The 17,752-nt window shown below is 52.7% G+C and overlaps 1 protein-coding gene across 1 annotated transcript in view; it reads right to left on the reverse strand.

Annotated features, from left to right (window-relative positions):
- The window catches only part of CUX2 (cut like homeobox 2), a 67,093-nt gene that overhangs the window by 13,896 nt on the left and 35,445 nt on the right, over positions 1 to 17,752 (reverse strand). The window contains exon 2 of the mRNA XM_074159456.1: positions 2,582 to 2,660. Coding sequence (XP_074015557.1) covers positions 2,582 to 2,660 — 79 coding nt within the window. The remainder of the gene's footprint in view (positions 1 to 2,581; positions 2,661 to 17,752) is intronic.

The following is a 17,752-nucleotide window of genomic DNA, read 5'->3' on the forward strand; positions in this document are numbered from 1 at the left end:
TGCTCGTGCTGCCGGTGAACAAACCCTCCCGCTGCAGGGCTGGGGAAAAGATCTGCTTGAAACCGAGCACATTGTCTCCCCGCACTAAGGCACTGAGGATGCCACATGCCATCATGCTCTGAGCCACGTACGGGGCTCAGGACACTGCCCACGGCGCAGGGGACAACCCCCTCCTCCGTGGTTCTCAGCCCCCATCGGGACAGGTTAGAGGAGACGGCGCTGATGCCACAGCCAGGCAGCTGCAAGCCCTGCCGCGGCGGTGACTCACCGGCGGCACAGCCAGGTGACGGGTGACACGAGAGAGGCATGTGCCAATACAGGACCTCGGGGTGACACACGCTCTGGTGCTGCGTCTGCCCGCGGCAGCTCCCGCACACCCAGGGACCACGGCGCGGCGTCACCCACCGACGGCACGGACGGCTCTCGTGGGAAACGGCAAGTCCCTGCCACAAAGCAGAACCCGCCGCCCAGGCACGCTTATCTATCGCTCCATACGCTCACCCACTATATATATTCATTTTTTTAAACATATATATAAATTTTTTAGATATATAATAAGTGCTGCCACTAGCTGGCGTTATTGGCTGTCCTTTAGTGGCACTGGCAGTGCTGCAGCAGGGACAGGGGCGGTGGGCAGGGGTCCCTCCTGATGTCCTCAGCCCCGGCACAGGGGAATGGGGCCGGGGGCCTTTCCCTGTGCTGGAGGGGGTCTGGGCAGCCAGCAGAACCGCTCCCAGACACCCCCACCGCAGCACTGTGCAGTGGCTACATGGCCACTGGAGCAGCTTGAGGAACCCATGCAATGGTGGGATGGGGCAAGAGGTGTCCTGGGTGCTCAGCACCTTCTCCTGAGCATGCACAGCTCCAGGGAGAACGTGTGTCCCTTGGGACAAGCAGCTCATCCCCGTATCCGACCACTTGGCCTGGCCTTCAGCGAAGGTCTCCATGCCAGGGGCTGAAGGGTGACATCTTCTCCATGCTGCTGCCCGGCTCCAAGAGGAGCACGGGGCACCCATGGTGCACCCATGGTACACCCACAGTGCATCTGTGATGCATCCGTGTGTGCACGGTGCATCCGTGTGCACACACATTGCATCCACGGTACGTCCACGGCACATCCGCGGTGCCGTCACCTCTCCCACCAGGGCAGCAGCTCCTCCACCACCCCATCCCAACCTGCTCAAACACATCCACCGGCGCCCTACGAATCCCTCCACGAGTCAAAGTCAGCCTTAAATCAAATCATCCCCAACAACAATGACATTAATTATGCTTTTAACACATTTTACTGCTTCCCCCCCTTCCCTTCACGCCACATCTGTGTGAACAATATCCAAAAGATTTACGGTTTTCTCCCGTAATTACAGACACACAGCCAGCTCACTTATCAAAATACTTGCTGAGCAATCAGGCTCCGTTACAGTCTCTGCCAGAGATTTGTGTTGACAGCAGCCATTCAAAGCAAAAAATGTCGAATCAGGACTTATGGCGCTTGTAAAGTATTCCACAAAGAGTTCGCCTGTCGAGAGACACACGGACATGTAACAGACGGGGACAAAACGACGGGCAGGAGGATTTGGGGAGCGGGAGGGAAGAGGGGAGCAAGAGATGGATGCTGCGGGAGAGCAGAGAGGGGAGGAGGAGGAGGAGGGGGGTGCCGAGATCACAGGGAAGCAGTTTTGGGGTGTGCATGTGTGTGCATCCATGTGCACGCGTGTGCAAGCAGGAGGAGCACGGCGGGCAAGCATGGGGAGGTGGAGAGGGAAGATAACTGGGTTCTGGAAACCGAGCTGACATTTGGTTCTTGTAGCACAGGAGAAAATTTAATGAGGACAAAAATATGTCTCCCTAATTCCCCTAAGAAATCATTAAAACATTTTGTTATTCCTAAATGTCTGGAAAATGAATTAGTGGCGCTGCAGGAGCCCTTCTGCGCATCTTCAGCCATTCGCAGCTCTCCGTCCTCGCCGTGCTGGGGGATGCTCTGTGCCACCGTGCCCGGTGCAGCTGGCACCCCCGGCTCAGAGTGCAGCAGAGCCCACGGCGGGGAGCGGGGAGCAGCAGGGAGGGGGGTCCCATCCCCTCACCCAGCCCTAGCACCGACTCTGCCAACGCAAGCCTCGAGGCTGCCCCGTGCCTCAGTTTCCCCCTCCCAAGACTTCAAGCGGTGCCCGGACGGGAGGTACACCGTGTCACGGTGGTGAAATGGGGAAAGCCATCCCCACGCCATGGTCGGTGCCAGGAGCCGTGCTGCGAGCCGGCACTCGGTCGTTTCGGTTAACTTACCGTCAAAAAGACAACTGGGGATAGCCGCAGTGTTATTACAAGGGCTGAGCAAATGTATTCCTTTCCTAATGTCAAGATGCATTTGGCTCAGGGGCTGAAACACAGCGATGGCAAAAGCTGTTTCCACTCCTCTCTTCGGCTGGTATCTCCAGAGCACCATGCGCCAGCGGAGGTCGGCGATGCCAGCCGTGCCGGGATGGGGCCGGCAGCGCTGCCGCGGTCCTCGCTGGCTCCTCTCGGCACTGGCGCCGGCACGCGACTTGTTAGGCAGCCAGGTCGCCACCGTGTTGCTTACCTGGAGCTTCGATTAATTGCTTGTAAACGCTCAGGAAAGCCGTCTCAGCCTCCTTGCTTCTCTTACTAAGTGCGATCACCTGCAGGGAGATGGAAAAAGGGGGTGAGAGATGGGCTTGGGGGAGGGAACCGGCTCTGTGGGACAGAAGCGAGCTCTACCCGGCCACCAGGACCAGTGCCACCCATGACTGGCACACAGGTGCCCCCCAGCACGGCTCTGTGCCCGCTCCGCACCCCGCACAGCCGCTCACTGCCTTTGGCTAAACTCCTCGCGCCGCTGCCATGTCACGTCGCCCTAAATCATTGATGTGCTCTGAGTAAATGAAAATTATAATTTAATGTCGGTGCTTAAATAAGAAATAAAGAAGCCTGCCTGTTGTTGTGCTTCCTGGGCCAGATCCGGCACATGGCCCTCCCCGGCACGGCACGGCTGGGGAGATGCTGTGGGCAGGAGCAATGCTTGCCCCGTGCACCAGGACCAGGACATCATGTCCCTGTCCCCCCTTGGCTGCCAGGGTGCCGGTGACGCTCACACCGGCTGGGCGGTGGGCAGACGGCACACCACATCACTAATAACCCAACAACATATTAATCTGCCGCCCGCTCCCATCCAACATTTATGAGCATGAATCATTTACTCCCCTTAATTTTTCAAGGCGCACTGACACCTCGGGGCGGGGGCTGCTGCCCACGGGGCTCCAACGCGTTTCATTTTCCAAGTGAACCCTTGCTACCCCTGCACATCCAGCCCCACCTGCAGTGGATGGGATGGGGTCCTGGTGGGACACGTGGACCTCTGTGCCCCTGCCACCCCGGACGCAGGAGCCAGGGATGGAGGTAACGCATTCCCAGCCAGAAAATGCCCAGTTTGATCCAAACCGGGTGCCTGTGCCAACCGGTGATGGAGGAAGAGGCATCCCACCCGGCATCCAGTGCTGGCAGACACACTATTACCAACAGCAGACTAGTCAACTAAACCACTCTTAAGCCACCGATGGGCTCAATGAAGCGCCAACTTCGCGCCTCAGCCCGGTGGCAGCTCCCACACAGGAGCATCCTTTCCCTCCACCCATCCCTTCTGTGCCGGCGGAGCTCCCGGCTCGCCCCGCCAGCCCGGATTGCGATTGCTTGTCATTCAAACCCAAAGCAAACCGCTCATTTGTAATCCAGCAGCCACCTGAGCAAACCGCCTTCTCCTTCCAAGCTCGCAGGCACTGGAGCACAAAGATCATTTTTCTATTGTTAAAATTGTATAAGCCGGGTTTTTTATAGCGTCTCGTACACAAACCTACTTTCTCGGCGCCATGCTTCCAGCAGAGGAGGAATTTGGGGGCTTTTCTTCAGCCTTCTGCGAAAACGCTTGGCTTCAGGGTGCTTTAAAATAATAATAATAAAGTGGGGAAGGGAGGGGGGAGGCAGCGAGCAGACGGCAAGCGGCACTGCCTGTGTATTGTAGCAGGACAGCATCACCCCTGCCGAACTCACCGGTGGCACACGGTGTTGGGGTGGCACAGGGAGCCCTGCTGGGGTGTCCGTAAGGCTACAGAGACCTGGCGGTGCTGGGGTGCTCCACGGCATCAGCCCTGCATGACACCCCCCGGCATCCCTCACCCTCTGCCGTGGGGCGCTGGGCATGCCTGGATCCACTCAAGCTGCTCTGAAGAGCTTCATCTCCCCTGAGACGGCACCAACCAAAGGGTGCAGAGCGAAGAGCCAGTTCTAATGTGTTCTCCATCATCTCTCCATCACCTCTGCCTGCCCCCTCATGCATCCCCAACCTGTGCCAGAGAGGAGGAGCCGGCCCAGACCTCCAAATTGGGCCGTTTCTACTGAGTTTTATTCCTGAAGTCACATCATAGAGACAAAGCGTTTTTCAAGGGGAAACTTCAAAGCCTTTCCCTCTCCTCAGCAATCCCGATGGAGATACGAGCATCCCCCAATGGGAATGTTGTGGACCCAGGGTGGGCATGAGTCTGTAGCATCCCCACACCGTGGTCCATGGACCTCACATGTCCACAGCCACCCTCCACGGGCTCACCGGGGATGGATCCAGGTTTCCTCCTGGTTCATGCAAGGGGTGGACCCGCCACTCAGCCCACCTTCCCACAGAGCACTCAAGGACATGGTGTAACACCTTTCCAACCATTAACTACCATCGGCATCTTAACTGGAGCTGCAGCACCCCACAGTTTGCTGGTGAGGAGGCATTTGGGGGCCATTTCACCAGCCCTGGCTCCTGCCCCATCCCACCGCACAGGGGTCTGGCTCAGGGCTGGCACGTTTCAGCCCATATCAGTGACAGGGCATCACCGTTGTGGCTGATCGGCAGGACAGCAAGCCAGGCATCCACTCTGCTCTTTCAGAGACCCACTAAACTTCAAGGAAATGTCAGTGAAAAGAAGATATTTAAAATTTTCAGCGACCTTTTCCAGATGGGGATAATTTACCAAAATGCCAGCGGTGATTCCCACCGGAGCAGCTCCACGTGCCACAGGAGCACAGCTCACCCCAACCCTGAAACCGCTGTTATTCCTCATGCAGAGCTGAATAAACCCCCAGAAAAAGCCCACATCAGCCATAAAATAAGGTTTTGTAAAAAAAAAAACCCTAAACGTTTGCTCCCTCGGAGCAGAAGCTGGGCCAAACCTTGGGTCCCCATCTGAGAGGGTGATGTTACCCGCATCTTGGTAAAAAGAGGAGAAAATTGATAAAACCAGGGGAGCTGAACGCCCCTGCAAGCAGCCCCAGCTCGGTGGGGTTGGGATGGTATCATCCCCGCTCCCTTCATCACCACGATGCCCATCGGCAACAGCAAACCCACCGCCAACCGCTCTCCCTCTGCCCGCAAAGCCCTTGGCGGCCGGCAGCGAGCTCTGCCTCCGCATTATATATCGACGTACTATTAATTTCTATTTCCACCCCCCCCTTCATCTCCCTCCGCAGCATCCACGGGCTCAAGGTGAGGCACGGCAGCGGCGCGGGATCGCCGCCGCGTGATGAATTACATTTACGCGCCGGGTCCTTTTCATGGCTGGTGACTTTCCAGCAAAGCAATTATCACTGTAGAATGCGTAATAGCCTAATTAATTACTATTGTCAGGCTGGCCTCTGTGCCATGATTATACCTTCCGAAGCCAACTTTTTAAACATTTGGAAGCAGAAATATTATTATAATTGACTGACAAAATGGTAAAACTCCCCCGGCGCAGCCGGTCCTCCTCCCGGTACGATGGTGAGGACCGACTGTCTGAGCATCTCCTCTCCAAAGGCGCAGGATTTGCATTGCACCGGCGGTGAGTTTATTCTTATATCCATGAGATCAAGTGCAGGATAAGTAGCGGGTTATTTCCATCTAAATACCGGTGGCAGTAAACCACAAATGAGCTCTTTTTCAGCGGAGAGGAACAGCTGTCGGGGGAGAAAGCGGCAGCAGAGACCCCAAATGTTGAAGAAAACTGATGAAAAAATTCATTCAAGCCTTTGCTATTTTCCTCGCTTTTTTTTTGCTGATGTGTAAAGAAGTTGGGGAGAGTGGGAGGACTGCGGAGGGGGAGAGCCTGGAAGGGAGCTGCTGTCCCCAGGGAGAGCTCCGGGTGATGGGGGCTGGACCCCCCATACGGCACTGGCCATGTACCAGGGAGCCCTGGCCTCATGCCGGGCTCCTTTGCTGCCTTCCTGATGCCCTTCATCCAACCGACTCCTTGGACCCATCAAACATGTACCACAGATCCATCATGCACCTACAGACCCATTGCACATGGACAACCCCATTGCACACGCACACAGATCCATTGCACACACACAAACCCATCACACACATGCACAAACCCACCACACACATGCAAAGACCCATCACACACACACAAACCAATTGCACACACACAGAGACCCATCACACACACACACAGACCCATCATAAACACACAGACCCATCACACACATGCACAGACCCATCACACACACACAGACCCATCACACACATGCACAGACCCATCACACACACGCACAGACCCATCACACACACACAAACCCACCACACACATGCACAGACCCATCACACACATGCACAGACCCATTGCACACACACACAGAGACCCATCACACACATGCACAGACCCATCACACACATGCACAGACCCATCACACACACACAGACCCATCACACACATGCACAGACCCATTGCACACACGCACAGACCCATCACACACATGCACAGACCCATCACACACACACAGACCCATCACACACATGCACAGACCCATCACACACATGCACAGACCCACTGCACACACACACAGACCCATCACACACATGCACAGACCCATTGCACACACACACAGACCCATCACACACATGCACAGACCCATCACACACATGGACAAACCCATTGTACACAAACAAAGACCCATCACACACATGCACAAACCCATCACAGATGCACAGACCCATCACGCATGGCACAAACCCATTGCACACATGCACAAACCCATTGCACACATGCACAAACCCATCACACACGCAAAGACCATCACACACATGCAAAGACCCATCACACACATGCACAAACCCATCACACACACACACAGACCCATCACACACATGCACAAACCCATCACACACACACACAGACCCATCACTCTCCTCCCCTCCCCATTCCCACTCCTTCCCCCGGCCCGTTCCTCCAAAGGCAGAAGCAGCTCACACCGTTTTCACAAGGCCAAAAAGCAATTCATGTCAAAAAGATCAATAATATAAAAATAAAGCCTGAGAATTCTAGTTAAAGGGAACGTCATAGAAATATGTTGTTCACGTTCATGATTCGGAGATTAAAAAAAAAAAAAAAGAATCAATATAAGTTCTTCAGATGATGTTATTTCTAATGAGAAATATACCGAGACTGCTGCAAATAACTGCTTAACGGAGAAAAAAAATGCATTAATAATTTACTTTATAAAGCATAGGATCCCGAACGCAAGAAAATTGCTGCTTGGTTCTTAATTTTGTTGTAATACTTCCTGACAAGTTCAATGATGCTTTGGCAAAGTTCCTGAGAGCACAGTCAGAGGACGTTCAGCTCATTAGGTCTTTTTCCCCCTCTTTTTCCCTGGCAGCCCGGCCCAGTTGGCTCTGGGGGAAGGTGCCTGAGCTCTTCCCTTTCTCCGCACCCCAGGATTTCTTGGGCTGAGCCCGAGTCGGCGCCGGCCCTGCCAGCCCCTGCCTGCTGCCGGGCAGGAGCATCCTCCTGCCTCCTCCTCCCGCCTGTCCCCAGGTGAGCTACAGCCTCAAGTCTCAACACAGCAAGCGGAGAATATATTTCAATCTTATTTTACCATCCTCGCCAACATAATTTATTACACTTTGTTTTTTTCCACTGGCTGGTTTAGCTGGGGGTTTTTTTCTTAAATTTTTTTTTTCTTTTTTTTTTTTTCTTAATTTATTTTCTTAGTGCATTTGCTGACAGTTGGCAACTTCAAACCATCTGCTACCGGCACACGCGCCGAAACGAAAGGCTTCAGCGTCGAACCCGGCGCGGCTCGAAGGAGCAGGCTGATTTCTGACTGTCGGCATGAGAAGGTGCCACCCGGGAGGGTTCATTCCCAGCGGGGCCAGATTTCTTGCGAGCCCTCAAAATTCTTTTCCTGCAAAATTCTTTTCCTGAAAAAATATGTAAAATTCCCCAGGGCAGCTGGTGGCAGCGGTCCAGGTCGGTGGAGGAGGTGGGCAAGGATGCTCGGGGCTCTGCATTCCCAACATGGATGAAGCGGGGTGATGGGGGTGTTCCCACAGGTCCCTGGGGGCTGGGATGGAGCTGGGATGGAGCCAGGATTGAGCTGGGCTGGCCCTGACACACGGGTGCACCCCGAGCACTGCAAAGTTTCACCTCCCATTTAGCAGAACAAAACTTTTAATTTAGATGTTTTCGTCTATCTATCAGAGTAAAAAAAAATAAGTTTAAAATAATGACTGTAATAAATGAAGGTAATTAATTGTAGTTTGTTCCTTTACTGTCTAGTCAGCTTAATTTTACCTTTTCATCTAATAATGAGAAAATAATTTTTGTGCTCTGAGGGTTAATGATATGTAACTGCAAGAGCTGCTAATTGCATGTTGCAAACTATTCATCAAAATCCCCATCTGCGCTACTTGATTATGTTTGCTAAATTATTGCTTTGAATTATCTTTCATAAAGCAACTTTTGTAATTAGCAGGGCTTTCGCTTTGCTCTTTTCTCCGTCGCAAGGATATTCAAACTTTGTCCGTCTCAAGCTGTTGCCATTAAACTGCTGTCACGGGCAGCTTTTGGTGAGAGAAAGAAACTGCCCTTTAGCTAATCAGGGCGGGGGGGGAATAAAAGCTGGGTTTATTCTCTGCGAGTACGGTTTATTCTCCTGGCCCCGCTCCTCCTTCCTCAAGGAAAAAATTATATAGGAAGGATACAGGAACCTAAATGTATGAGAGATGTATTTGGGAATGGCAGAGAGAAATGGCCCAAAAAGCCCATCTGCCCCCACCAAGGTTAATATTTCAAAATGATTTTTTTTTTCCCCCCTTCCCATTTACAAGAAGGAGCGGAGGGGGAAGGCTCGCCATTCATCACCGGGCTTTTATGGGCTCCTTCCCGTGACGCAGATGATGTAGCGCTCTGCTCTCCCTGGTTAATATTCATGGGCAGTGCTGAAAAGTGTGCTTTGCGGGGGAAAAAAATATATTAAAGAAGTATTTTAAAAAATTTGGAAAAAGAGGGGGGAAAGAGGGGAGAAAAAAGAGTGAAAAAAAAGAGGGAAAAAGAAGGGAAAATATTAAAAAAAGAGGAGAAAAAGATGGGGGAAGGAGTGCCCAGGGCCACGCCAGGCTCCCCCCAGGAGCAGCAGCACTCTGGTGTCCATCCCAAACCTCCTGGCACTGAAGCAGCCCAGAAACCTGACATCAAGGGAGCAGAATCCACCTTTCAGGGTAAAATCCTCCCAAACCTAATGTGGAAAAAAAACCCTGGGGGGGAGGAAGGTGGCAGAGCTGGGGAAGCAGCTGCAGCCGAGCTGGGAATCGCATTCTGCTCTCCCTTACACCCCCATAAATCCAGAGCCACTTGGGCGGAGGGACCGGTTGGGGCTCCCCGAAGGACATAGCTCATATTCTCGTAGCGGATCTAATGAAGACTATCGGAAAAAATGCAGTATTTAAAAGACTGAAAATGTATTCCTATTGTTATCACTCTCTTTTATGTGTTTATGCATAGTGCATCGGAATGAATCAATACTGGATTGCCCTATAAATAAATGAGCATATCAGTAAACCCAGTAATAAAATGAAGTGATGAAAAATATGGAAATCAGTCGCATTTGTGTAAATCCACTTATTGTTTACTTTAATATTTTCTTATGCAGTTCCGTAGCTCCAAAGAGACAGATTTAAAATCAGGTAATGCTCAGCAGATGACAGATCCTAATGTGTCGCTGCTGGCAAGCTCGGAGTACCGGCAGCTCTCCAGGGGTTTCCATCGAAGCACATTAGAGGAGCAGAGAAAGCAGCCCCTGAAGAGAGAGCATTAAAAAGCTGGGGAGAAGAAGATGTATCCTGAAGTGCAATGCATCTCTCACCAGCATCGGCGATCAAAGCCAAGGCATCTGCAGAGCCCCCGGGGATGTGGCAAGGACACGGGGCTAGGGAGCACCTAGGTTGGACTGGAGGATGAAGAAGTGAGATGTTTTCTGTAGCAACATGGTGGGTTGGGACCACATAGTCCCACCCTGGTTGCTTGGCTCCTCCTCAGATTGCCCACTGCAACCTCATCTGGTGCATCCCAGCCATGCCATGGCATCTCCTGGCCATGTTGTGGCATCTTCCAGCCACACCATGGAATCTCCTGGCCATGGCGCAGCACCTCCCAGTCACACCACAGCACCTCCCAGCCACACCACGGCAGTTCCTGCTCGTGTCATGGCATCTCCTGGCCATGCCACACCACCTCCTGTTGGTGATTGCTCCTTCCCCTGCCTACAGTCAGGGCCACCATCCCTGGCATCCTGCAGGGGTCATCAGGGCCCTGCCCGCACCCCTACCCATGTGTGGCACAAGGACCACCCAGCACTGGCTGGGGAGGCAGACCAGAAGGAGTTTATCAGCTGCAGAAACCCCACAGAGGCCAGGGATGATGACTTGGTGCCTTGGCCACACCAAGCCAGATCCAGTGTGACCCTCCTGGGGCTCTCCCCTTCCCATTTCACCCCCACAAGAGGCGATGGGGTGGGAAGGGGCCAGGATCATGCCCAGAACCATGGCGGGTGAGGGCAGGTCCTGCCTGCTCCCCTGCCCACATCTCCTCTGAGCATCCCCCTCTAATGCTGCCAGTTTTTCCTCCCACCCAGGCAGGCAGAAAACACCCCTCCCCGCACGGCCTCCGAAGAAAGCTATTTTAGAGTTGCTCTTTTTTTTTTCCCCCCTTCTCGTCTTTTTTTAATTTTTTTTTTTTTTTTAAAAACAACACATCTCCCCCCATCTGGGCTGCGAGTTGGGTGCCAGCATCTCGGCGCCGAATGCTCAACGTTTGCTTTTTATAAACGCCTCGAAACCCAAAGTTTCCTCCCGCGCTGCCAGGATGCATCCAGGCGAGTGCCGCATCCAGGCGGATGCTGTGTCCCCCCACGAAGCCCCCATCTCCCCCCCAGGACCTGACACTGCCCATCCAAAGGAACTACCAGAGGCAGCGAGAGGCAGAAATCCCCATACCCCAAGGTTAGGGGCTATAATTTGTCTTTGTGGCTAATTAGCTTCCCTTCTTGTTAGTCACTTACATCTACGGTTCTCAAAAATCTAGTTGCTGGGGAGGGAAACCCGCCGTCCTGCCGAGTTAATTCTCTAACAGCAAATCTCCTGTACTTCAGGTACATTTTTCTTAAATTCCCGGCTGAGTTCAATTAAATGTTTATGAGACTGTGCGCTTTCCCCCCGCCGCGCTGCCAGCGCCGAAGCAACAGAATTAAGCTCCTTCTGGAACAAAACAAAAACAAAAGGAGGAGGGGAAAAAAAATAAAATAAAGGTGGTTTAGCAGGGTTGGGTTTTAAGATTGCAAGAATATAATTCCCCCGGACTTCTTTTGCTCCGTGTCGTGCAGCCACGGCGCGTTGGCAATATCGACAAGGGGGTTTATATGAATAATTGAAGAAATTCTGTATTCCCCGCAAAAGAAAAGGCAAGCCAAGAGGGTTGTTGAGATAATCAGGAGCTCGCTAATCAATATTCTCAGCCCCAGCCTCCTCCTCGCTTCTCCAAAAGGAGCAGTGCCATAAGCTCATCAGTAACTGTAAAAAAAACATCGCACTCCGAGTGTCAAAATAGTCAAGCACAGCATATTGTATTGCCAGATTTCCCTCCCGGTCCACCCCGATGCCAGATTACATCCATCAGCAGGGAGGGAAGCCGTCCAACGATGACTTACTTACGCTTAAGTGTTCATAAATAAGGTTTTTAAGATATAGATGGCTTTTTAATTTTGGTGGAATGTGAAAAAAGGGAGATAAAAATGATGGGGTTGACGTGATGCCACGCGACCTCTCGGGTGCTCACCGGTAAATTCCGCAGCCCGGCCGTGCCGGGGGATGTCCCGGTCCCTATCCAGCTTGTATCACCATGAAAACAGCCAGAAAAAAATTATACCAGCACCACAAACGGTGGCAAAGCCTTTGTCTGATGGGGAGATACAGCGAGAGACCATATCCCCGCCATGAAAACCTCATTAGACAGACTCTAATTACTGCCCTGCAGTCGGCAGGAAGAGACAGACACCGTAAAACCTGAGTGGTGGGGGAGGCTATTAATTGCTTTTTGATAAATTGGGGGCTGAGGTGCTGGTGGCGGAGGTCAGGAGGTGCCTGCGTGGGGTTTGGCTGTCCCAAACCCAGGCCGCCAGTGATACATGTCCCGTTCCTGACTCATCCACCCCGAGGCATCATCCCCACCTGGCTCCCCAAATGGGCACTTTTGGGGCAAAACTGGGCTTGCAACAGAGGGAGCTGCCACCACCAGGATCAGCAGCTGGTCCCGGCTGCAGGACCTGCAGTTTGCTCCATCTTCACGTCCCACCAAAACCTCAGGACCGTGACACCCACGCTCGGCGTGGAGCCAGCCTTGCACCCCGGCGCTGCGGGGATTTAAGCCATGAGTGCCCAAACTGTGGGGGACGGAGCCCTTCCTCCCCTTCTCACCAGCATCACCAAAAACCCACCCAGTCATGCCCTGGTGGGACATGGTGCAGGGCAGCCACCACCATACCCTGCTATATGAGCCATGGGGCAGGTGGGGTGACCCCAACCATCAATCACCCCCTTACACCTTATGTAAATCCGCGATGCTAAAGATGTATGGAGCCAATTACCAGGGGTCACTGCCGGGTGTTAAATTCAGACAACGAAGCTCCCGGTCTCAAATGAATTTGCGCGAGATTGCAAGCTTACTGCCTTTTATTGGACAATATAAATATTTCACTGTTATATAAAAAAATATTGGCAAGAAAGCAGATAAACCCGAGTCCTGTGTGTATATAGAGAAGCAGGGAGTGAAAAACGGCCGTCAGCATCTTTTTAACTGCCTTTGGTGCGGTACGGGAACACGGGTTGCGAAGGGGGTTTGATGACTGCAGCGGGGCTACGAGACCGGGGTACCCCGGGGACCCCCATCCCGGACCCACAGCGGGTATACCAGGAAGGGAAGCGATGCCAGAGGCCAAGGGGTTGTGTCTTGATCTGGAGAGGAACACACGGGATGCAGAAGCAGACATGGAATCTTCAGAGGCTGGGCACAACTCCCAAGAAGCGGATGCTGTCCCCAAGCACAGGTCTGAGCCTGTGCTCACCACAGAGGATGCCCGGGAGGGAACGGCCTCCCCATACGGATCAATCCCAAATGCATTTTTCCTAACAGTATTCCCCAACTTATCCCTCTGGGATCGCATCTGTCCTCATCTGCAGACCCCTGTGCCAGCACAGGACATCCTTATTTCATGCTCACCCATATATCAACCCTTCCCTGCAACAATAAAGTGGGAGAAAAGAAAAAATAAAAAGCCTATAGGAATCGATACCTCTTTCTCTCTCTCTCTACCTATATTTTATTAAAAACTTTAGCATCAATATTAATGTTTAAATCCTCACCAAGCTGAGTTTAATTACCTGTAAACTGCATCCACAGCTACGTGGACTTTGCTCCTCGCCGCAGTAAATACAGCCAAGGAGGAGCAGTGCCAACATCTCTGAGTGTCACCTTTCTGTGCCCACAGGAGCGGCTGTATCCAGCCCCCGTGTCCCTCAGCAGCATCACCGGCCATGTGCCAAGGGGACAGGCGGGTGATGGAGATGGAGTTTCTCACACCACGGCATGATGCAACCAGGGATGGAACCAAAAGGAGAAGGGGGAGATGAGAGAAAACTGGGATCCTAGGAAGAAAATGATGCGTAAATATAAAATATCTGGGGCTCTTGCTGCCAAAAGGAATCTGCTTTCAGCCACGACGTGAATCATAATGTTTGGGAGGGGGGAACGAGGGAGAAGTATTTGAATGGAGTCCATTAGCGGCTGAGGACAATGAATAACTCGCAGGCAGCGGGAACCACTCCTGAGCCGCCGGCGAGTTCACGGACGGCTGGCATGGAGGGCTGGGAGCTACCGGAGAAACCAGCCAGGGCTGGGACCGGACCTCACTTAACCCACCCAGCACCCGCCTCCTCCCCTTGCCCGCTCTGCCAGGAAGGAGAAATACAAGTTTGTCAGGCTTTCCCAGCTGCTTCAGCCGTGCCACGGTCACACACGTGTGGCTACATGCTTTAACTGCTGGCACACATGGGCACAGCAGCCAGGAGGGAGCAGGGATCGGTCCTGCTGCTGCCACTGGTCACCTCATGGCCCGTCCCTGGGCCACCGATGGTCCACGGTCCCGCAACACAGATGCTGAGCCGTGAGGTTTCGGCATCTAAAATGGAATCAGGGTTTACAGCGTGTTATCAAAAGAGCCGTAATGGGATCTTGCAGAGGGCAGAGGTTTGAGACGCGCATCAGATTTCCATTCCCGGGGAGATAGGAAAAGGCTGTGTTTTTTAAAAAACCCATATATCAAGGGATGCTATCTCATGGGCTGTGTTGGTGGCTGCTCATGGGCAGCTCCACCAACCCAGAGTTTTGCCATCCTGCTCCTTACCGGAGGCCAAAGAGGGGCTGACGGAGGGGGCCAGCCTGGTCCTGCCTTCCCAGACCCCGCATCCCTGCAAACCCCCCGGGTAACTCCCCCCACCACCATTCTCCTGCATCCCGCAGCCTCAGCTCCTCCTGGCCGGCGTCGTTAAGGTCCCTTCCTTATTACATCTATGACAGTGGCTTCCCAAGGCCAGGGCTGGGATGGCGACGGTAGCGTTCGAGGGCTACACTTCCAGAATAATATTCATTACCATATTCATTCAGTGTTTATCTCGCAGATGTACGGATCCGTTACAATGGAGAAAAAAGAGAACTCAGAATTTGTTCTCAAAAGATATTCAAATTAGTTAATCAAGAGTCCTTTTATTACGTGTCTCATGTACCAGCAGCAACTATCCATCGAGATAAATGATCAGCTGCTAATAACTGATTACATTGCAGCAAGTGTTTTCTTATCCCTATTACCACCATGTTTAAAGACATTTTATAAATTTCTAATTATTGTAAATTGTTTCTCCTTTTGAAAACATCTTCCCATAGTCATCAGCTGTCAATTTTCCCTGAAAATCTCTCTCTGAAATGAGCTCATAGCAAGATGCTCGGGAAGCAGAGAAAACCCTTCCAGACTCCCAGCCAGCGGGATGCAGCCCGGCCACCTCCATCCTGGGGCGGTGGGAGACCGGGATGTTCCTCCAGCCCTTTTAGAAGTGGACCAGACTTGGAAGAAAAATAAAAGCATCCATAAGTCGGATCAATCCTGGATGGTGATGTCTTCACCCACTGCAGGATGCCAAGGTGCCCTGTGGTGGAATGGGCTATCCCCCCGGATTAGGATTTGCTTTCCAGCGAGCCACGAAGAAATAAATAAGCCAGCAGTATATAATACAAGAGCAAGGCACCCGCTGCTACAGACACTGGCATCCGAGGGCAGATCTGGACTTGGGAGAGCCCTAAATAAGATCCCGCTTGCATTCTGCATATTTTACAGATGAAAGCTGAAATAGTTGAGAGGGTTTGAAGCCAACCAGGACTTTAAATCCAGGAGCCGGCCTCCAGCCGCCGCTCCAGCCGATTTCTGGGCTCCATTCATTATTGCAATCAATCAGCTCAAAAAAAAAAACCAACCGCAAAAACAACAATAAACCACCCTCTAAACTCTCTTAGACATTTTAATGGAAAAGGTATCTCCTTCCACCTTCCCCAGCCATGACCACAGGGCTGGAGCAGCAATCCATGTACCATGGGCCAGGCTGCAGCCAGGAGGGTCCGTACCACGCCAGAGACCGTGACGGGACCAGCAGAGCATCCATGTGCTCCTGGAAGGGACCCAGGATGCAATGAGCCCCCCAGCACAGTGTCAGTCCACCACCACCGGTGCCACCACCTCGGGTGATGGTGGCTCCACTGGTGATGTTTGCTGCCCAGGGATGGGGATGACCAGGACAGGAGCAAATCATGGCCATGCCCCACGGCATAGCCCGATCCTGGAGATATTTGCCAGAGTTTGGCCAAGTGCCTCCGTGCTGGAGCTGACCGAGCCAAAGCTGCCGGCAGCAGCTGTACCGCAGAGGCATGGGATGGGAGGAGGAGGAGGAGGAGGAGGAAGGCTACCCCGGATAACGCCCATGCAGAGGACCGGGGTGTCTGGCCAAGCACGTTTGCTGGGCAGAGCAGGGCCCGCAGCTGCCAGGAAAGGGAGGAGCAGCCGGCGGGACGCGGAGCCTGGCACGGAGCAGCCAAGGTCCTTCCCGGCTCCAGGGGGGCTCAGACCAGGGGAGGAGACGCCGCAGGCACCAGCCATGCCATTATACGCTTTATTGATGCTGTTCTGAAGAAAGCTAATCAATATATTAGATTTCCCAAAGAAAGAAAACACCAGCTGCCAGCAGCACATAACTCCTCCGCCGCGGTGCATTTTTCCATCAAGCCCCGGAGCCGCGCGTGTCTGCGCAAGATGAGGTCACGTTCAAGAGGAGACCTCCCGCTCCCCCGGCGGCCAGGTCAGGGCCAGGGCCATGGCCACCACTTCGCCACGCGGCCAAGCCCATGTCGTCCCCTGGCTTGGATTGAAATAAACTGAAATTCCCCAAATATCTTGCAGCAGCACCACTGTGGGGTGTGGAGAGGCAGCCCAGCTGGACAAATCCAGCCGGGTCCAACGGGGGTCCCAAGGGACCCCCCCCAGTCACAGTGCCATTGCATCCCTGCATGGACCCGCAGTCCCCAGCACAGATTTGGCCTTCAAGGAGGGTTCCCAAAGAGCTTTCCCCATCAGAAAAAGCCATCTCAGAAACTGCCCTTTGCCAGCTGCATTCCCCCGGCAGAGCCATTCCCACAGTCCCAAACACAGCCGCTCAGCCACGCACTGGTGAGACACTGGAAAGCATCAAACCTATGGATACGCTTGGCAACAGAGGGATCCCAGCATATGGAACCCCGGCAAACCAAACCGTGGTGCCCGGCGTGCCGTGCCCCCCACTGCCCACACCACGGCATCACTCCGGGGTGTTCGTTCCTTAAACAATGAAAGCTGGGGCCGTGGCAGCTCCAAAAGCTGTTTAAAAAGGACAGGATAAATCCACATTGGACCTAGTGCTTAGCACCGGCAGGAAAGCAGACTGACGTCACAGGGAATTGATTAGTGTTTTAATAGAATTAGATCATTGGGAGGGTTGCAGACCTGTTTCAGAAACCCAAATGTTATGCAGATTTGCATTCAAAACCCTAAACCAGGGCGCATTTAACCAAGGCAGAGTAAATGTCCCACATTTCCCCAGGATTATCTGAACCATATCAGATATAATCCAATGATCTGTAAAGTGATTATACCCAACTGAATATAAGAGATCTCTTCTGGTAATGCAATATTTCATCCAGCTGCAGACATTAGGAGGAGGCAAACAAAGGAGGAGATTTAATAAGTGGAAATAAAACTATAGGCAGAGATAGTTTTAAATTATTTTTTTTTTTTTTGTATCGCATCTAAT

This window comes from Numenius arquata, chromosome 16 (assembly GCF_964106895.1).
Source record: "Numenius arquata chromosome 16, bNumArq3.hap1.1, whole genome shotgun sequence".
Taxonomy (NCBI): domain Eukaryota; kingdom Metazoa; phylum Chordata; class Aves; order Charadriiformes; family Scolopacidae; genus Numenius; species Numenius arquata.